General features: G+C 36.2%; 1 protein-coding gene across 1 annotated transcript in view; it reads left to right on the top strand.

Annotated features, from left to right (window-relative positions):
• Positions 1 to 2,857: 2,857 nt before the first annotated feature.
• LOC108666871 (acetylcholine receptor subunit alpha-like) overlaps positions 2,858 to 23,180 on the top strand; it is a 145,858-nt gene continuing 125,535 nt past the window's right edge. The window contains exon 1 of the mRNA XM_018153809.2: positions 2,858 to 3,240. Within this exon, the coding sequence (XP_018009298.1) occupies positions 3,141 to 3,240 (100 nt within the window). The 5' untranslated portion in view covers positions 2,858 to 3,140. The remainder of the gene's footprint in view (positions 3,241 to 23,180) is intronic.

The raw sequence follows: 23,180 nt of genomic DNA, 5'->3' as shown, positions 1-23,180 counted from the left end.
GAAAATATTTCTCGGCTAATGTTAGCACATATAGAGCACCGTGCTGACCAAATATACTTTCGCCAATGAGAAATATTTTATTCATGCTTGAGTATGAGCTGGGTCACTGGGAGCGCAGGGATTTGGCATTTGTGATCCATGGCTTAGATCCAGCTCGCAATAAAGCTATCAAAGTCTTTGCCGGAAATCTCCCGGAGCTCATCGGTATCTTCGACTAATTGGATGTAGGCAGCGTCCGGTCCATGCTGCGCTTTGGAATCTGCAGGCAAATTGCATTGCCGGATATCAAGTATCAATTTAGACTCGTCGAAGTTCGCAGTGAATTGGCTTCATTCAAGCTTTAACCCCTTAGCAGACAAGTTACGATATATGCACTTATAATCTTCTCTACTATAAAGAGATCCACAAAAGCCTCCAGTTTGTGTTTGCTGCTACGTTAGCATACCTCAGCCAATCATCACTCATCTGACTATTGTTCTGTACAAAGCGTCTTTCACTACCATGCTCAAGAATTTAAATGTGAGCATTCAAATGAAGGTTCTGCCCAGAACTCAAATCAGCCTTTTTCCCCATTTTTTCCTCATTCGGAAGGAGCAACTTCTAATATAAATTTAATAAATGAAAATAAATAGATGAAATAGTAGTAAATTGAAGGTGGATATTTACCTTTTACATTTACATTTTAAAATTATATTACATAAATTTTTGTTAGCATAGTGACCGTACTTTAACTTCAACTGCGATTTACCCTTCAATGTGCAGAATTTCAGAAAATCCATCGAAGTAGTTATATCTTAAAATGGTTCATACATTCTTGTAATGGATTGAGATATTTGAAATTTTCCGTATTTCAATGCTTGCATGCAGAAGGCCTAAGGAGTAAATCATTTTTTTTATTATTATTCATTTTCTGCATTTCATTATTTTATTAAAGCTTTATTCTATATTAATTCCTGTGCCTGATCAACTTGTTTCATTAAATCATTGCTGAACGAGTTATTTATTTTGTTACATTATTAATTGACTTCCGGCGTTACTAAAAATCTTGCCTCGTATGCCAAATTTAAGGGTACAAGTGAATATAGGACTAAGATTTCGTAAATTTCGACTTTAATGCTAATTAATAAATATTGTTTATGAGCATTCATGGCATTTCCATTTTGGAGAAAAAAATTAACTTTAAGGCTGCATTTAGAGAGCGTACTCATGATTTATTGATAAAATAGTAGCAATTATGCACCCTTACACGATTTTTTTTGCATGGGCAGTTGCAGTTTGATATAGCTTGTGGATAAATTAAATGCACGATGTGCATTCATCACAAGGTAGTAATTTAATTACTAACATCTTCGCAAGGATGGGCCATTGATTATAAAATGTAAATTGGATGCACTTGCTCGATTATGGGCCCACGAGCACGTTAGGTATTCGTGGTAGTCAGGCCGTTGCCACCTAATAAATTGCGCTCAGGCCGCGGTTACGCCTCTGGAATTTTTAAACGAAGAACCGAATTTTCGTGGCTTCCCAGCATTGGTCAGCCGAAATAGGAATCTGACTCGTAGGAAGGTCCTCTTGAAACGGTTAACCGTTGACAATTCCAGCTAAATTATTATCTTTAGTTAAATACGGTGGGACTTTTCAGTGGGAATTATAATTTCCGCGAATGTTTTCAGTCATGAAAGAAGTGAACTAATTCATCGGAATTATTTACTTTTGAATTTCTGAGGAGGAATAGAGTAATTCAAAATTTAAGTACTTAATGTTTTATGAAGATTTTTAGAAAGAGTGTTATAATTAAAATTTAGAAAAATAGATCTTATTTAATTGAAACTACCAAGAAATATGCCACAGGTAAAAAAGCCAAATAGACATCATCATTTGAATTAAATATCTTTAAGCAAATATTCCTTTAACCGTGTTGAATTCACCAATCTCCTTTTACAGGTTTTATTTACTTATGGCGTGATTGAACGCCGATTTTTGCCCCATGTTGAAAATTTCAAATTAGATTTTTCGGACAAAACGCAAGTGATATGCTCAAATTGTTATGCGAAGGCTTCAAAAAGAAGCGAATTGCTTGACTAAAAAATCTTGAATTTAATTTAAAAAGCTTATTTATCACGATATTCTGGCCTCCTGGCAATAATATTGCAACGCCAGCTCAAAATTTATTATTTAGTGTAACGAATTTGCTCACGTTGATGTTGAGTAGTTAGTTTAGTTATCTGTGTATCGAAGATTAACCGCATGAGAGAAATTGACTGCGAAAAGCAACGATGCTGGTGCTTGAATAGAATATAGTTTTGAAATTACGTACCACAGAAGTAAATGTTTTTAGTCAAAATCAGTGTGAATGAAAAACACCAAAAATTTCATTGCAAGTGAGTGTATAAGAAATTTCAAGAAGAAAAGTTGCAGTTATCCAGAAAAAAATAATTCACAGTTAATGACAGTTATCAGGAGAAAATCAATTGTCTGGAGAAAATCATTCCTAAAGGTAAATGAAAGTGTTAACTATTTGCTGAAGATTTTAATTGAAAAAATTCATTTATAAATTGAGAAATGAATTGCTTCAAGTCAATGGAACAGAAAATAAAGTTTAGATTCTGGTCATAATTTTCGAGCGTATTGAATAAACATGTAAATTTCATCGGTACACATGAGTAAATTATAGAAAGTGCGGCCAATCATTGTGTGTTACTAATTTTTTACACCGAGTACAGATGTTTATTGATTAGCTCAAACCATTTTTTTCATTTAACATGAATAGTACATGCGAAATCACTTAATTCGGTATTGACCGACTCGTAAAAAAGATGATGCAAATATTACCGTATATAGTTTATGACATATTATAATTGATGAATGGGCTTCATTAAGTCTGCTTCACTCTAATAAATTTAAAAAGTAGAATAATTTTACCAGTCATTCGTCTCGTTATAATTTCACAAGTGTATATAATTTCAATTCACTTATCACATTGCTATCACATTTACTTACATGACCTCATCACGTTACTACCACGTTACCAAGACCAGCACTACTGCTAGTCGTTGGTCTCCGTAAATCTCCAGTCATCACAAAGCCAAGTCATTTTACTTGTCGTCGGCCAAAAGTCATCTCCAGCTCAGTCATCAGTCATGGACCCAGTCATCAGTCTCACGCGACGCTCATTCACGACCAACAAAAGTCTGGGCCAGAAGGTCTTCATGTGTGTCTGCGCAGCGTGTCTTCTCGCAAGTAAGTAATAGTGATTGTGAGTAGTAGTAGTGAGTACTAGTAGTGAGCACTAGTAGTGAGTATTAGTAGTAGTGAGTATTAATTCTGATATCTTTTAGTCAGAAATGATCATGATATATTCAGGCAGTGTTCGCGCTCATGCCTACCAAAAAGCCGTCGACATATCGCTTTAAAACGCTTAAGGCTGTAACACGAGTCTCTGAATTGTGGCGTCTTCTTATAAAATTTTTAAGTACTAAGACATAAATAGTGAGACATTTTAGTGATAAGACTTCGATGGAAATAAGATATCGTGAGAAGCTATTCTGATTCAATGATACACTGGTGTGCAGTATTCGGATGCTGGCATAATACAATGTTTTGTTTGTGGCCAACGTTTGTGGTAGCGTTTTCACCTCAAATCTCTTATATATGCATATGTGTCCAACTTTTTACAAACTACTGTTTCTTAAATACAGATATGACATCAAATATGTATTATTAAAGCTACATTTATTGCAAGCAACCGAAGACTCGAAATGTCCATATTAAATAGGCCATAAACAAAACCCGATGTATTTTAAATCAAAAGTCAGCCCAGTGCGAACTTTATCACCTATTATATCCCGGTTTTTATTACCTCACTCTGCAGCTAATTGTGAGAGGGTTGATTGTTAACCCCGAATTTAAGTCTTAACTTATGAAAGCCAGGTCCATAAAATACAGGAAGCTCAAAAGAGAGAAGGCGCTTAAAATCAAAATCTTAAGTTTTTAATTCCAATTTTCTATTTAATCGGTTCATGATAGTAAATATTTTCACTCATATCCCACAAAAAGAAAATATAACAGTGATCATCAAGCACTACGGGTGTCTTCTAAAAAAGTTAAAATTTACTGAACATAATTTAGTGAAGATTCAACACAATGGCTCTATAATATCAATTCATATGTTATTGGTACCAACAAAATAGTTGACAAGAATAATGATTAGTCCTGTCCACTGTGTCGAAATGATTTGCATTTAATTTTATCACGAGGTAATAAAAGTTGAGACAACCCATCAACAAATTTATCCCAGAAAACATTTCCGTCGTTAATGAATATTTTCGGCAACTTTCTGTCAGGCAATGAAAAATTCTGACGAGGGAAAGACGTGGAGTTAACAAGACAAACTCGGGCAATTTATTTTTAATGAGAAGAATTACAAGGTTCTGCGATACTGCGGCGGCCAAACAATAAAATCTTGACGTAAGGAAAACATCTTAATAACTAACTAATTAGCCCGGAATGAAAGTCATTTCACCATCGCTATGAAAGTCATTTCACCATCGCTATGAAAGTTATTACACCATCGCTATGAAAGTCATTTCACCAGCGCTATGAAGGTTATTACACCATCGCTATGAAAGTCATTTCACCATCGCTATGAAGGTTATTACACCATCGCTATGAAAGTCATTTCACCATCGCTATGAATTCACCATTTCTATGAAGGTCATTTTACCATCGCTATGAAGGTCATTTCACCATCGCTATAAAAGTCATGACACTATCATAATGAAAATCATTTTACCACCGAAATCTAAGTCATTTCACTATGGCAATTAAAATTGCTACAATAATGAACTAATTAATATAATTTTTTGCTGGAAAAGAAATAATTGCATTTGTATGTGACATTTTAGGAAGCGAAATATACTTTCTAATGCAAAATGCAGCCATATTTGGTGTTGACCTTGAAGACGCGACGATTAAAAATAAGTCAAACTTTAGACCTAAGTAGGAAATGATTATCCCAGTTTGGAATTATTCAAAGCGTGACCGGACGTTATCTTCCTTTTCGTCAATGATGACCGCCTGAGGTGGAACGTCCGTCACTAATTTATTTAAAATGCACTTGAACAATTGACTAATGGGGGCCTTTGCAGTTATTATTTCGATTTTTCCGCCGAACTGTGTAAACTCTTTATATCAAGCAAATTAGGGCACTTGTAAAACAGGTACTTAGGAGCGTTACATGAACACGGATGTATAAAGGCGGCTAGAAATTTCAGCCCAGTAAGGAAGGTGGCTCACTGCGAGACAAAAGTGGAAAAGTGGTAAACAAGATCGGCCGTTAGTAGCTGCCACTGTTGAAGCCCAGAGCATATACTTTCAAAATTCGCCAAGTGAACGTAATTACTTACGCTCTATTTTCTTGTCTATGATTGGTGGATTTGGCTTGACAGGCCGTCAATGATTGGCTGATGAACTTAGGACAGAGCTACAACTGTACCGATCGGCTCGCAGGACACAACTTTCTTACCCGATTACTTGATTAGGATGAGACGCGTCACCGACGGAGGTGTTGGCTTCCCTTTTCTGCGCTACCTACTCTGTTTGCAGGGAGTTTAGGTTGGACACGTAGAGAGTTCGATGGATTTTCGAAGTTAGGTTGGCAGTGAGCATAAGGGCTGCATTAATGAGAGTTAGCGTAAGGTACAGGGCTGTGAGAAAGTACGAGTAACATACAGTAGTATGTTTGGTGTGCATTAGCTCTTCTTAGAGTTTAGCAAGTGGCTCGGCAACAACGGAGTCGGCGATAAGGCTTAGCTTATCTTGAGAAGGCTAGCTACCTTCTCAGTAATTTGTATTGTGAAACATTGGCGTATCATGGTCGGCAGTAAGTTGGTTAGTGTTTTCGGGAAATCAGCTGATGGTGATGACTGATGAGGTTATTGGGCGATTTGAAGTGTCGGCAGAGTTTTGAATGTTCATTGAGGATTGTGAAAGGAGAGAGGAAGAGTCGGCTTGCTAAGGAGGTTTAAAGGCTTTGGACGTGCTAGATGGACCCCATTTCTGGCTGAGTTTGGTGGGAGGTGTCTGCTCCTGCGTGGTGGTCTACGCATCTCGGGGGTTATGAGTTGGATGAGCGTGGGGAAAATCTTCATGGACTTAAGATGTAAGGCATTGGGTGCTTCTGGCGGTTGCTGATTTGATTGGAAATTAGAGGATGTTGATAGCTGGGTATTTTTGCCTTTTTAGTGTTGATGACCGTGATGCTGGACTGGCTTTCACTCTGGCACTCTTGCCTTTGCTTCTGCAAAGCTGAGTCTCTCGTCTGCAGTGAAATGGCATGCACGTCTCTCCGCTAGTTAGGGCACTGCCTAGATGTGTCGTCATGGGGACCTTTATAATTTAGGCTTTTTGGAGGCAGGGCTGAATCAGGACAGTTGCTTCTCTCATGGCCGACAGAGCCAAAGAGGCTGCATTAGGGTAGCTTGTTAGAGCACCTGGCCCAGGAGGGCCCATTTCTACAGCAAAGCCAGCATTTTTGTGAGATGTGGTAGAATTGTTCAACTCTGACAAAGCTGTATCCGATCTGTATTTTGGTAGGTAGGGTTGGGCTTAGAAAGGTCAGAACAAAAAGTGGGATGTTAGACTTTGCTGGGTCAGATGGTAGTTTTTATGCCCACAACTTTGCTAGACCTTAGAATGGACAGTAGCTATTCTGAGCAAAGTTATGATGAACAGTAGGTAATGTCCAGCTCATGAGCCAAGATTTTCCATATGAGAATTAAGCTGACCAGGCTATTGTACTTTTAACAGGAATTAGGACGTTTGATGGGGTAAGTTTAGAGATATTTTCATTATTGTGTGCACTTGTTCCACAGTTTTGGTCGCACGGATCTGTTGCGCAAGTGTTTAATTTTTCCATTGGTCTGCAGGTTTTGTCTGTAGCCCTGGCAATGCGTATTGGATTTATTTTGGATAAGTTTGTTAGTCCATCTATGGCTATTATCAATATTTGCCGAATGTCCTTTCCTGCAGGACCGTTTAAATTCACTCTTGCAGATGTTGGTGCAGGTCATGCAGCTAGCTGCAGCACTAGTAGAGCTATTCTGAGTTAACGGCCGGGTTACTCAGCGACAGTTGGGGAAGGTTAGTTGGGCTTATTCTTGCGGAGGTTCTTGTTTCACGGTTTGGTGCTGGTTCTAGCTCTTTTTGGAGTTTCGTCGATTCTTGTTTGCATTGAAAAGACTCAACTTATTTCTGCACTATCTTCTTTTGTTGCTTGGATCTCCAAATCAGGGTTAGGGGCTTTGGTGTAGTGGGTCTTCTTGGAGTCTGGCTCTATGGCTAGGGTCTTTCGCAGCGCTTTACCTTGTGTTCAGAGAGGCAGCTGTGGAGGCAATCCTTTTTTGTGACAGGTTTAGTTGATTCTTGCATAATTATTATAGATGACAATGGTGCGCACGTTTTCTTGTTGTTCATTTGTTCCGATTAGTTTCTGTTTCTTGGGTCAAGTGCTGAAGGTCTGTCACTTTCGTGACGACCCTCCATTGATTTGGGAGGTATCCGCCCTATTCAGCTGTTCTTCAGTGTTGCATATTTGAATTGTGAACAAGGTAAAACGGACTAGAATTTTCGATCAATCAGATTGAGCAAGCGAAGCCTGATTGAAATCACCACTTGGAAGCTGGCACATTGGGTCTTTGGGTAGTTAGCACAACCAGTCACTGCGAACTCTCGATTGAAGCTGCAGAACGCAACTGATTTGAATGACAAACGACAGCACCGTCTGCAAATCACTCCGAGAAAAATTTCTCGATAAAAGGTTGGTAGCACATGTCAGGTTGCTAGTCTCCAGAACATTTTTCAATAATAATAAATATTTTGAGGTGCTCTCAGAATCACCAACTAGCCTGCATATTTGTAAGGGTTTAAATCCATTTAGTGATCATAACCAAAACACTTAATTGTACCAAATTTTCAGATAAACAAATGATCAAAGTGCCGTAAACATTCAATAATGAATAAACACTCAACAACGTTAACACTTTGGAGCATGCTTTCCTCTTGAGGTGCTTCTTGGATTCGTGACTTGAGATTTGAAGATTGACATTTGAGAATTTCCTAAAAGAAACATACGCAATAGATATATAACTAACAGTAACCTAAATATTAAAACGTATTCACAAATCTATATTACCTACATATTCACACAACTTGTTCCACAATTTATTCCAATTCACATCCTAACGCAGCACAAATATACTTCCGCTCCATGCAGCCTTCCTCGACACAATACTCCAATATCACTTGATCCTTCCGCACCTAGCCTTCAGTAGACTTTCAACTAAATGATAAAATGAACATTCGGAGAATAAACAATTATTACAAAAATATTATCGCCTAATAATAATACATCAATACCTTTGTAGTTAAATAATAATAATTCCTATCCCTTACAATTATGTCGAAGCAAATGAATACAAAGCTAACAAAGAAAACAATATATCATGAACGATACTGTCGTTCACATTTGTGCTTGGAATTAAATTCGCATTACCATTTAATTTCATCCTGTAATAAATGTTCCATGAAAACTTTTAACGAAACAACTCAAGTTTAACTTTCTTATGGTGAAAATCAAACGTAAAGATATGAGTATAGACTACGCGCCAAAAAATTTTGATCAAAAGTACAAAAAAAATATTTGGGTTTAGGAAGATGACTTTTTGATTCACTCCAAATATTTCTAAACAAAAGCTTCGAGGATTTCGCGGCATCTGTCTTGGTGTGTCCAGTCAGTCAGACACTCAGGCCATCGATTAGCCGCTGGGTTTTGAGTCTCGGGCAAAACAATGGCGCCTCCGGAGCAGAGTTCGACACAGGGTCTTGATTGCCAGATAAATTATTTATTTCTTCGTCTTGATTCGTGGAAGTTGGTTAGAATTGTGCAGCACAGACGAGTTAAAATTATTCTGAAAAATTTAAGTCAGAAGTACGATGTTTATACAAATAATATACGATGCTGATATACAACATATACGATGCTGATATTCATCATATACGATGCTGATATACATCATATATGAGGCAGATATTCATCATATACGATGCTGCTATACATCATATACGGTGCTGAAATACATCATATACCGATTCTTATTGGAAGAAAATGCATTCCAAATGCATTCACAGTGCAATAACCATACATGAACAATGCATTCACACTGCATTCATCCCGCAGACACTCAGGTCGACATGGAGCTCATTCTTCATTCATGTCTCATGGAAAACATTCATGAGTTTTTTTTGGAAAACATTCATGAGTTTTTTCTGCAAATTTTGGTGATCCGCGTGCAAGACAGCAGAAAAAGACTGTAACGATGAAGTTGCATTTTACTTTCTGGAAACAATTCGTGTCTGTTCTGCGTTTATACGTAATTTGTTTAATTTGACCAATATAATATCATATTATATCGAAATTCACTAAATTTAAATCTCATATATTGAAAAGAGTTTTTTAAGTTGAGAGTTTTTCTAATATAAAAAATACGTATCTGTTATGAGTAAATCATAATTTATTTTATATCACGAATAAAATCTAAATACTATCAAATTCGGCAACGACTGATTCAATTTATTGCAGATCAATTTCGGTAATTAATAAGTTTGTTACATTTTCCTAAACTGTGTGAAGTAGATGGCTAAATAATTCTTATAGATATTAATAATAATGTTAAAATAAATTATAATACAATATAATCTGGTATATATTTTAAACTTAATCTGAACTCACTATCTATAGCAAAAGAATAATTGAATCAACATTAAGTTTTAAGTGTAGGGCCAAAACAGAATTCAAATTGAATAATCAATTGAATCATTAAAAAAAATCAATGGGTAATGTATGGGTTCATCTTCAAGTTTATGCATTTAATTCTTGATTTAACTGAACATACTTTTCGTTTTGCTTTCAATTTACGTTTAAATTCAATAAAATTTTGCTAATTTTTACGACCACGTTGAAAAATCATTGGATGAATATGCATTTTAATTAAATTTGAATTTATTATGTCATGAATAATTAAATACTCGTAACTCCTGAATATTGAGTTCGATTGATTGCTTACAGATATTTCGCAAATTAGTCAACAAATTTCGACATCGATTGTTCAGGCAGCGTTAAGTTGACGCCGATGTATCAACTTCAGCTAAAAAATAATTTATTCAGCGTAAATTCCAATATACGCTCTGAAGTAGAGTATTTCAACTTAAACTTCTTGTAGACAATGCGACGGACGACTCAACTTGAGCAGCTAAACAAGCCAGCCTTCAGGTCCCTATTGCCCTAACTCAATAGTAACTGCAACAGCTCCTACAGCTGCTACAGCAGCTCTAATGAAACATCAGCAGGGCTTTGCAGCTGTATAATGGCCAACAGCTGCCAAATGAGCGTTGTTAAGATGGCAACTTTAACCACCACAGCTGCGGCTAACATCTCAACTTCAGCGCCAAGGCTAAATGTTTTCCCAGTTGTTCGTTTAAGGCTTGTATTGAACAGCCGCTGACATCGAATCATGTTGATGCAGATTAGAAGACGCGTTAAATGAATGGAAAATTGCGTTGTGCATCTATGAAAAATTCTAATGATGATTTAATGATCGTTAGTGGCACGGTTTAGATCTTCCAGCGATTTTTCTTGGGCTTAATGCTAGGAAATTAGTCAAGATGTTGTTATCAGCTAACTATTATTTTTAAGCCGTTTTAATTTATTTTCTCATCTAGATTAAAATTTAAAGTCCGCCGTAAAAAATGCTCGACAAAAATGAGAATGAAATGTATAGCATTGCAGACAGTATCCTTGTTTCATGGCAGTAAAGTGAAACGAGCAAAAATTAAACACAACCGATTATACCGACTCCAGTTCGCCATTTCTTACAAGCAATAAATGCGAATATTCATAAAAAAAATCCAGGAGCTATTTTATGCGTAGGTTATGGCGTGAACGCATATTTTCATGGAGGCCTAGGAGCTCTACTCAGCCTCGGCGTGCCTCAGTTTAGCCTCTCGAGTGCACCTAAAAGCCTGCTTTATTTATGGACGCCTAAAAGCCTCCTCTATATGTCACGGCACATAGGTGAAGAGTTGAGTTTTATTTAAAAGAATCTGAAGCTCTAATTCATTTCAAGATACGCAAAGAATTCTATGATATTTACGATTTAAATTGTCATTAATTTAGATAATTTTTTCTTTCATGTCTTGTAAACTCCCCTCTTAGCTAACGCATAGATGTAGAAAATTTAAGAGTAGATGTAGAAAGATAGATGCATAGATGTAGAAAATTTAAGTATCTGATATCATAATTAATTTATATTTGCCTTATAGTTGTCATGATGTTTGAGGTTTTAATAATCGAAAATTGGTCAGACTTGTGGGCGTCTGTTAGTCCGATTTATTTATAAACATTGAAAATTTTTCATTTATAGTTAGAGATAAGCAGCGCTAATTCTTTAGAGGTTAACAAACGCCTTGAAGTTGCTTAGCTAATGTCAGACTGCAAATTTTAACAGTTATAATCGTTCCGATTTTAGGCGCAGTTGTACCAATGCAGTTTGTTAAGAGTTAATTCTTAGCAATTTATGTTTGTTTTTGTTATTACTGACATCGAGTACGCGAATTGAATGTACTGATGTCATAGAGTTTGCTTCATACATCTGCATCCAAAATCAGTTTAATTACTGGCTGCTTTTAAGCCCAAAATTCCAAGCTTTATTTATATTTTATCAGAAGAAGCGAATCGCATGGATGGCGGCCGGGAGTATACATATAACGTCAACCACGATGATATACCATTAAATAACTAACTAATTTGAACTGTAATTCAGAGCTAATTTCAAATATACAAATTTTGCTTTGAGTACATAGTTTCTTTAGGTTCTTTTTTCAAAACAGCTTCATATATGAAGTTTCCTGCTCCCTGGAAAGCAAGAGTTCAGGCAATCATAAAGATTTTCTGTCTGGCGGTATTTCCGGTGGCTTGTTGATATGAATCTTCTTTCATCATCTGTCTACCAGTCTGTCCACGTATCTACTTGACCTGTCAGTAACATACCCTAAAATATAGGTTTTCATCATGTCTGTTGACTTGTCAGTCTGAAAATTCACCAGTCAGTTCATTTGACATAGAAGCGAGATAATAGTGACAAGCGAGATAACAGTTCAACATGTGTGATAATAATTTTCTTCAGCACAATAAGGGTATAATTTTAGCACGATATATAAAATGAAGAATTAACTTGCATTGGAAATAAAATATACCAAGTTGAAAATAATATAGAATTTATACAAAATCAAACTATTACCGTTAAGAAAGGCATTTTATTCGTCACCAATGTAAAGTTTACATTGTTTAAATGCAAACAAATTTTAGAAACCGTACTCTTGCAATCATTTTGAAACAAATCGAAATAAATCTCTTTGCGTGAATTTATGCTCACACATTCAGAGAAAAACAGAAATACAATGTCATTGAAATTTGTTCTCAGATTTCGGAAATGTTTTCATCAGCCATTTTAGAGGGAAACATATAGCAGTCTTTGAACAGAATAATTGTATGTAAGGTGATTGAACACATTTATTTATCGATAATAACGTTACATCATTTACGGTAAGTCAAAATATTTTTATAACTTTATTATACACATTTGATGAAGGTGAACTTTCACTGAATAATTAAATAAATGCTATTGTTTTCTGACTAACTATGAAACTAAGAACATTTAAATTTTCCTCTCTATTAATTGTTCGTTTATCATGATAATTTTTCTCTTTCGAAAAAAGACTGCATTTTATAAACCATTCTATTTATTTCTTAAATAAATAAATAAATTTTTATTCATGTTTACTAAAATATCGATTGTTAATTGTGAAAACCCCATAACTTACTTGACACTGAATAATGTTTATTCGAATATTATAATAAAATGATAAAAAGTCTCTTGGAAACCACAAATTTGAGCATTCAAAACCGACAAAAAATCTAATTTATCTGACTGAAATAAACAATACGAAAATTTTTAGTGAGAATCACATTCTGGTTTCTAATACAATCTTCATTTAAATCTTGTCACGCGCATTTTGAACTCCAATTCAATGCAAGCTCGTAATTAGATAATTAGATGAAACTGATATCGTGGATATTGCTCCATCTGTGTCTCGTGATATCGTTTATATTGCTCCATCTGTGTCTCGTGATATCGTGGATATTGCTCCAGCTGCGTCTCGTGATATCGTGGATATTGCTCCATCTGCATCTCGTGATATCGTGGATATTGCTCCATCTGCATCTGGTGATGTCGTGGATATTGCTCCATCTGTATCTCGTGATATCGTGGATATTGCTCCATCTGCATCTGGTGATGTCGTGGATATTGCTCCAGCTGCGTCTCTTGTGTCGTGAATGTTTTTCCATGTCGTGAGAACTGCTCCATGTCGTGGATGCTTCTCCATGTGCGTGTCGCAATGCAAGGCTCAGCTCCAGCTCCATGGCGCGGCGCGTGTAGGATCAGATTTCCTCCTAGGATGGCTTTAGGAGACTTGCATCTTTAACGCGCCCATTGCATAAGCCAAGATGGCGTCTCTGTATCAGACTCATTGACAATAGACCAGGAAATATCCACAACACAAGCGCTAAGTGCTGTAATCATTAAATTAATATTGTAAAATAACGTTTTTTGATTGGCTGGGAAGATTTAAATATTTTAATTAAAAAAAAGTTGGCATAACACTCTAAAAAAATTGAGGGAGGAAATGTATGTTTTATGGAATTCCATCAAATTCAATTAATTGAATTTTCCGAGTGTTTGACTGAATTGATGGACAAGAAATGATTGCCTTATTTGTGAGCGTGGTGATCAGAGCCGCCGTAAGGGAGTGAGTAGACTGAAGTAATGGATCTGATATGTTTTGATGATGCCCATTACCAAAATCATTAATATAATTATATTTCAATATATGCGATATTTTAGTATTTTGAATTACCTTCCTGCACACTGTTGTAACACAACAGAAATTAGTAAATTAATATTAATTATTAGAATGTTATAATTAGTATTTATTGTAAAATTATATCGTAGCAATTTTTGTATTAACTTGAAGTACTTCTCCGTACGTAATTTCTTTCTTAAGAGAAAAGCATCGTTGCAAGCATTTCAACTTCGTGTTCGGTGACATGAACATAATGCAGATGTTTCAGAACTGTGAAGAATTTGGCCAAAATTTTCCTGTGTAGCTCAAATTTTATGTCTAACCTCATATTTTGGGACGCAAGAATTTCCAGAAGAGGTCCCAGAACTTCTGAAGAAATTTGCTGCAGTTTTCTTTTACCGCTATATTTTAATTTTCTTAAGATGAAATTTTAACTCCATGTTCGGTGGGAAAACTTTTCAATTTTTTATCACCGAATTTTCATTTTTATCCTCATGTTTGGCGCCAAGAATTTCCAGATATCGTGGAAATTGGCCGCTGTTTTCTTGTATCGCCAGCGGCCGATAGCGCTGTCGATACACCGGCTTCACGTCCGCAGGCTGTCATCGGTCCAGCGATAATCGCTGTGTCATCGGAGGCCTTGGCCGCACCATGGTGCATGGGCAGCTAAAAAGGCGCCTATTATTCCCGATAGGAGTTGTCGCCAGACGGACATGGAAAAGTCATAGCTGTCATGGAGAAACTCGATTTTCGATTTATATTAATATTCCGAACCTAATTTTAATATTGAAAAGAAAATATTTGACAATTTATATCTCAAATTTACAGTGCTTATGTAACTACAACATTTCTGTTATGGTTTAGCAATTAACTTTTTCAGTTTAAATTTACTTTTTTTTTGTATGAACTAATTTTTAACTAATTTTAACTACTTTTGAACTAATTTTGAACTATTTTTTTATAATTTCTTTTTAACAAATTTTGTTCGATGTTTCATAGACATCTGAAGTCATGAAGCCCGACCTGATCCTGCAAGTTTTGGCGTTCGTTTAGTTTCTTCTGGATTTTTTTCTACAACCCATAGATAAACGGCCACGATAGTTCAATAAACAAGCAGACATTACATGATCAAGCCATAGATCCCTCTAAAAATTTTTGATAAGAATGTACCTTGGTCCGAAAATCCCAAACTATTACATTTTGCAAGTGATTTTTTTTGGCGCATGTTTATTGCGAGTTGAAAATATTCGGGAGAATTTCTTGCATCAACGGCAGGAATAAAATTATTTAAGTTTATTTTAATCTGAAAAGCTGAGCTGGCACTGGAAAGTTAAGACATTACTAATCACAAACCATTACGAAGCATATAAACATAGCCACTTCTAACCTAAACCTCACCCTACACATTGTTAGAAAAACGGTGAAAAACGGTCCCACTGGCATTCTAGGGGCCGGTCGCCCAGTGAAAATAAATTGTGCCGCCGTTTTTATCAGATATTTAACGGATTTCTAGTGTTAAATTAGAATAAAAACGGCGACACGGTGTTTCTTTTCACGTGCCGACCGGCCACTGAAACGCCGGTAATACCTTTAACATTATTTTTTCTAACAGTGCATCAATACCAAAGAAATCAAGATGATTATATGTTGAAGTCATGTTGAGATGCCAAAATTCTTCACGCGTTGTGTTCCCATCACCTCAGTCCCGGTGTTGTTTGTAGCTATCGTACGAGAGGAGATACGAAGAAATTATGCATCTTTTCTGGCCATTTCTACTTAACGATCATAATTTGAAAGGCAACTTTCATAAATAGCGAAGTTTGCTTGTACCAGTGAGGCTGCACTATGAAAGTTTTTAGCTTGAGCCAAACTTTACGGGAGGTGTTTAAACTTGACGTGATTCTAAACTTACGCTCTGCTCGCTTCTCGGCTCCAAGTTACTGGCGTGGCTTTGTCAACTTATTCAAGTTATGAGCTGACTGAAGGAACTCAGGAATTTCCATAGTGAAGAGACTTCTTTTTTATTAATTTTAGTGAAGTTAAATGTTTATTTCATGACAACAATAAATATTATTCAACTTATTGCTGAAAAACCAAGTGATTTACAATAAACTTATTAATAGGTAATCTTAGATTATTAAAATTTTTGATACTATTACAATTGCATCTGATAAATTTTTAGTATTCCAGTTACGGTAAAAATGGGAATGATAAGATCGCGTCTAGTCAACCATCATGGCTGGTTAGAATCCAACCGGACAATCGCGTAAGATTAATTAATATCTGAAATAAATGAAGCCCCAAGCCAAGTACTTTATGACACAGGTTTGATAATTTAGTTTCAACCAACAGTTGTTGAAAAGGATTCACTTTGTTCAATAAAAATTAACTATTTGAGCAACGGTAAAGTCAAATGAGCCAATTATCCTCATTTTTACATACTATACTGTAGAATAGACGATCAAATTAATATCATATGATTAATTTTTAATCTCATTCGCCGCGTTCTAAGTAATGAGTCTTATGCTTACATTCAAGTTTCATTAAGAAATTCTATACTTATTTATTTTTCTTATTTCATTCTCGCTTAATGGTCAAAGGATGATCGTAGGTTCGAACGAAAATTTGCCAACCGCAATACGACTGCCATATGAATTACAATATATCAACTACGATTTATCAGAAAAATATAATCACAAAATACGTACCTGAATGTCCCATATATGATTGAAAGATAAGATAATATCAATTTTGGACATTACTAAAAATGGGGTCAATTAAAGCCCATCAGAAACTGATCCAGATGGGAAGAACCCTCTATGTGGACTTCCAGTTCTCCGTGATCGACGAAAACAAGACAACAGACTGGTTTCCAGTGACGATAGGAGTGAAGCAAGGGTGCTGATTGTCTGGGTCTTTGTTCCTCCTGTCCTGGTAATCGACTGGGTAATGCGGCGAACGGTGGAGACTGGAGGGTGAATGAGCTGGAATCCGTGGACCTTCGTCACGATGCTGGAGAAAGTTGACTTTAGACATTGCCCTGCTATCTTCAACTATGGATCACCTGCAGCACAAAACAGCCAAATTAGAGAACAATAAAGCCAAACTTAGGCTAAATCTGCATGCCAAGAAGTGCACGATAATGAGGGTCAACAGCAGGAGTGACAGAAGGCTGAGGGCTATAAGAGGTGGAGGAGGTGGAATGATTCACATATCTGGGTGTAAACGTCACTAAGGATGGTGGAGGCACAGCGTATGTGAAGAGACGAGTGGCAATAGCAAGCGCGCAGTTCAAAAGGCTAGCAAACATCTTGGAGGCCAGCAACATCAGCAGAAAGACCAAAACATCCCATTTCAAGGGTTTGGTCCTTTCAGTTCTGTTATATAGATGCGAGATGTGCAAACTATCCAAGGGAAACGAGAAGAAGCTAGATATATTGCAGACCAAATACATACAGAAGATTTCCAAGATTCGATGGGAGAAAAACGTCTCAAACAAGTCAGTTCTTGAGACGGCAGATGTGGAGAAGATAATCGAGGAGGCGGAACTGGGTGAGACATGTGCTAGGAAGGGCAGAACAAGCGACCGTACTTTGGCCCTCGGGTGAGCACCTGAGGGAAGGAGGATGAGAGGCCGCAAAAAAAAATAATTGGAGCCGAATGCTGGAAGTTGAAAGAAACAGAGTAGGCTGGAACTCCTGGAATTAAAAAGTCCATCAAATCAGAATGAAAGTCAATAATAAGTCAACTCGTAAAAATAGAATTATGTATAGTCAAGGATGAGTCTACTCATAAACACAAAAGGCTTTGCCCAGTTACTCTGAAACGAAATATCCCGATAAGTATTTTGGCATTGCACTGTTTTCAAACTACATTCAAGAATTAAGCTTCTCAAAAACACAAACTTCTCCTCACGTTTACCCTAAACCAAAATATCCTTCAAATTAATACGGCATGGTCTTGCGAGAGCTTGTTTATTTACGGTGGCTATCAGAGCTGATTTGTGATGCTCGAGGTACCATGAGAAGAACATCATTTCCGTGCTGGTTTCTGTGGCGCTCGTAAAGCTGAGAGCCGCACGCTTTATAGCCACCCATAATAAGGTAGCAACGCTCTCCCTCATGCCACAGTATTTATCTTGAATGTTCGTCGAAGATAATTTTGCGCATTTTTTGCTCATGATTGCGTTTGCTCACGTTTTTTTTACATTTGCTCACGTTTTTTTTTGCGTTAGCTCACGGTAGTGTTTGGTTTCCGGGGCTGCATTTTTTTAGTTCTTGTTGTTGTTATTTTGCTGCAAAAGTTGGTAATTTTCCGCTGTTTGTGTGTTTGTGTATCTCAGTGTATTTTTAAAACTATCTGTAAGCAGCACAGTAGTTGCCTCAGGGAATATTTTCATCTGGTTCTCACTGAGAAAAAATCTACGTATAAGTTCAGAAATTTGTTTACAGTTTCTTACGAAATTTTCACACTGAAAACTTTTCGGACAGTCAATTGAAACTTAACTTTCGGTGTGCTAGTTATATTTTATTGCAGTAATTAAAAGTTGCAATTGTTCCCTAAACAATTGCACCACATTATTTGCTACGGAATTGATTGTACGGTTTTACAAGACTTGAGATATACGCATTATATATTTACGCGGGTACTAAAATGCTTATCTATACAGCTCATGTAATTAAATTTACCTAATATCAACATTTTGGAGCAAATCTGTAGTCAAAAATCAGGAAATTTAATGCGGAAATTTAATTAAGTGTCCATAGTCTTGAATTTATTTGGAATATCCACATATCCACCTCAGGGAAGTGAAAGAATTCACGTGACGTCTGTTCCTCTAAATCCGTTAATCCTCCATTCCTTGGTAGCATTAATAATTACCTTCGTGCACCTACTTTTCTAGAATAAAAATTTTCATGGTCCGAATTTTGACTTTCGTCTCATGAAGTATCTAAGAAAAAATGTTAGTTTATGCTATGTTGTAAATGCAAATGAAATGAATATTTCGCGATTGAAATTCCGTGTCATTTTCTGTAGTATTGTTTTCAATGCCAGTGACAAACGTATTCGTACTGTTAACTGAACTGTGCCTTGAGATACCGTGTATTATATTGATTATCAATTTAAAGAACTCAATTTACTGATAGATTTTACTGATAGTTTCACTGTAGTCGTAAACAGTTCTGATAGAACTGATAATGTTGACATCTTTGATAAACATTTCTACTTATTCGGCTTACAAGAACTAAATTTCACAAAAAGTTGAATAAATCTTGGATGCTTTGGCCACTATAACCCTCTATTTTGTTAACAGTGAGTTGAACGAATTATGCATAAAGCTGGAACAATAAAAAAATTTGCTTGAGGTCACCTAGAATTTAATAGATACAAATATTCGGTATGTGCACTGGGGATGAACTTTCTTCTCAAGCATTTCCTGACATAGATACGAGCTAAGCAGAAAACTTAAAAGCAAAGAAAGTAACAGAAAAATTCGTCATTTCTATTTATTAATTTAATATTTTTTCCATCACACATAATTTTTTCGTCATTCATAATATTTCCACCCTTCATAATTTTTTCATCATTCATCATTTTCTCATCATTCATAATTTTTTATTTACTTTAAGTTCGAGGTAAATTTGCGATTGAAACATTCAAGTAATCTTAATACAGACACAAATTTGCCACGGATTCGTGCTTGGAGTTCGTCTCTACACAGCGAGTTACAGACGTCCGATGGAGACCGGCAGCCAAAAAAAAACTTTGCCTGGGAACAAAGCAAAGGCAGGAAACTCTCGGCATACTGCAAAAGATGTTGCGTTTGTTCACAAAAATTTTGTCCCTCTTGAATTTTCGAGTAGCTTTTAAACTTTTGACGGAGGCCGCATGAAGATTATACAAGTAAACGATCTCACTTCCGTAAGGGTTTGTTTCCGGCGCCATCGCACTTCTATTGGCTGACATCCAAAGACTTGCTGATTTTGTAAAGAAATTATAGAACCTGAGTGATGTGAATAAATAAAGTGAAATACTGATGCGAATAATAAAGAGGATTTAACAAATAAATTATTAGAATTTTATTGAGCCGGTCTTCACGAAAAAAAAATTTGAAAGCCAACAGACGCTATTTGTATAGGTCAGACGGTCATTGTAAATCATCATTGATTTACAAAATAGTTTTGGGCCGCAAAGTTTGAGCCAATGACCGATCATTTCTTTGTAATATTAATAACAGGTAATCAACGGTAGTATGTAAAAGCATGAAGCTAAACCACTCAATTACGTAGGTTTTACTGTAGCCAGAGATAGCAGGAAAGTTGCCGGTAAAGCTGTCGATGTGAGGCGACGCATCGCCTTTAGTCGACACACGAGCCATGAAAAAAGTTGCGATTTTTCACCATCGGAGGCCACATTGCCGTCATGAATATTGCGGTGGACCAGGCGGTCAAAAAACGGGCTAAATTAACCTGCAGAAGATAGGCCTGAGTCCTCGAACACCTTCAATAAACTGAAGCAAGACATGGTAAGATGAACCGGAAATATTTCGGCGATATTTTCAGTCTTCGAAAAGAATACAAGGGAAATGTGTCCTTCAAGTATAAGCTGCCATCATCTTCAGAGTGAGCCCTATGAGGTTGTTGACTGTATGTTTTATGGGTACTTTATGACATGTTATAGTTATGACGATGTGACACTGAAGTTTTGGCGTAACTGTGTCCCCTACATTGCCGGCATTTATATGTTGCAGTTGCAGAGGCTGTTTTGATGACCGTAAAGTTGCGTATATTGGTTCTGCTAATATTTAACTGCCTACAACAGATGATATTCGGGCAACTGATGTTCGTTTATTTATCAATAAATGATAACCATATATTGGTGTTGTGTGTATTGTAGCTGGTCAGCTTTTGGTAATTGAAATTTAATTCCCTCTGTAACTAACATTAGGTTTGCAGGTTTAGTATCATCAAGTAAAATATCCTAAAAATTCACAGGATGAATTGTTCTTTAACCTTTTAAGATTATCCATGTTAAATAATCATTTAAATGTATCAATAAATATAAAAATATGTACATGAATTTAATTTTGTAGTGTTTTTCCAAGTTTTGCTGTCGTTTGTTACAGTTTTCATCTCTTGTTCCATAGATTCCCCCACGTTCGGTTCCTCGTGTAAAAAACAATATATTTTTTGGTGTAGCTAAAGATAAAAGTAATTGCATTATTTTTACTAATTCTCGGACTTCGCTGCGTCAGACCAAAAAATGATACCCGAAAAGATGGCTAAACTCTGGAACATAGTTTGAAGACAAGGTTGCTAACACAGTTTCAACGCTGAGAACATTCTAGCTAGCGTGTATTTTCGCTTGCAAATAATAAATATTTTGTATTTGAATTTCGAATATTGAACGAATATTTTGTCTTTTAAGACTATATATATTATATTTCCTTTTGTGAGCTTTTATCTTTATTTTATTTATAGATGCAATTTATTTTTTTCATGTTTTGGTATATTTTTTATTCATTTGGTTTGGTATGCTGGCTGTTTTGCGTATTGGGAAATTTTCACGGTTAAGGTTAACGAATACTCTTCATTGTCTACAGAAATTAAACAATTGAAGTGACCAAGTGCTTGCATTTTTTTTATTATGCCGCCTAACTTGCAAATATTTTAGGAAAGAAATTCAGGGAAACGGTGTGGGGGCTTGCACCAGAAAACACGTGACAGGTTTTAGGATCGAATTTTGTGGTTACTTTTTACGGTCAATTATTTGCCGACGATTAAATTTATCGCACAGACTCGATGATTGTGTTTACTATTGAATTATTTTTAGTACATGTGTATTTTGTTCTCAATCATATGTTCTCTAAGAATTTTATTTATTATGAAAATACGGATTGGCTTTTATCGGTTTCTAGGGATAAATAAAATTTATTCAAGGGTGTTGCACATATATTTTTTCATTTATTGATATCGAGAAAGATAAACTCAATTTTTGATCAACAAAAAATTAACTTTCGAATAACACAAAGAACTCAATTTCAGAGGTGAAATAGGCACATTTTCTGTCTAAGATGCTTAAAAACTTTGATAAAGACCGTATGACCGTACGAGATACTCAATGTTTTAAAGTAATAACTTCAACACACAGAGAATTCATATAAGCAAATAACTTCGTCGCCATTATTCAAACTTATTTTAAATCTTTACTTACTTACTTAAATCTTGTTCGAGAATGAAATTGGATGCCAGATTTTTAATTTGTGTTGCTAATGATTCCTTTGTGAGTAAAGTAAATAGCGGAAATCTTGATGATAAGGAAGGTGGGTTAACCAGAAATGGTCGCTAAGCTTCCGCTTACCGATCGAAGATCTTATTCCGGATATATTATTTTATATAATATATTAATATATTGACATTAATAATAATAATAATATAATTTATTATATATTATTGTGATCTTTTGGGAAAAATATATATTATTTGCAGTGAAATTTTGAATTAGCAGCACTGGTGTATAATCCTACGGATACCAATAATACTGATGTGAATAAGAGTCAAGTTCGAGTTATCACATATACCTTAACAGAACGTACCCAAAACACGCGTCTCGTGTCGTCCCGTTAAAGAATAATCCAAAAATTCACTGAAGTTTCTTCCTGCTGTCCGAAGAGGAAAATTTCAAGTGAATTTTCACCGCTGACTCACAACAAGATTTATTATTCTTACCAGCAGCAAAACCTGGCTGCATATAATGCCCACCTACTGCGTCCATCAGAAGGCCATGTATTTCATCCGTGTACAACCTGCGTCCATCAGGAGGCCACGTATTTCATCCGTGTACAGCCTGCGTCCATCAGGAGGCCACGTATTTCATCCGTGTACAGCCTGCGTCCATCAGAAGGCCACGTATTTCATCCGTGTACAGCCTGCGTCCATCAGGCAGCTATTTTTTTCATGTAGGTCATGCTGCGCATCCACGCGCATCGATATGCATCTGTTGCTTTGGTATGCATCCGCGTGCATCGATATGCATCCAAGGCATCGGTATGCATCGGAATATTGTGCGCATTTCTCGCTCGAGCATTCTGGCGCAAAGCTACAACGTGCAGCGGGAATAAAAATGAATGTTTGTCGCAGGCCGAAGCGTGACATACTGAATGTCGGGCTGGGCAGCGCCTCTTGTGTTATTCATGAATGTTA

This window comes from Hyalella azteca, unplaced genomic scaffold, assembly GCF_000764305.2.
Source record: "Hyalella azteca isolate HAZT.00-mixed unplaced genomic scaffold, Hazt_2.0.2 contig6532, whole genome shotgun sequence".
NCBI classification, from domain to species: domain Eukaryota; kingdom Metazoa; phylum Arthropoda; class Malacostraca; order Amphipoda; family Hyalellidae; genus Hyalella; species Hyalella azteca.
This window is presented reverse-complemented; position numbering and strand designations above follow the sequence as displayed.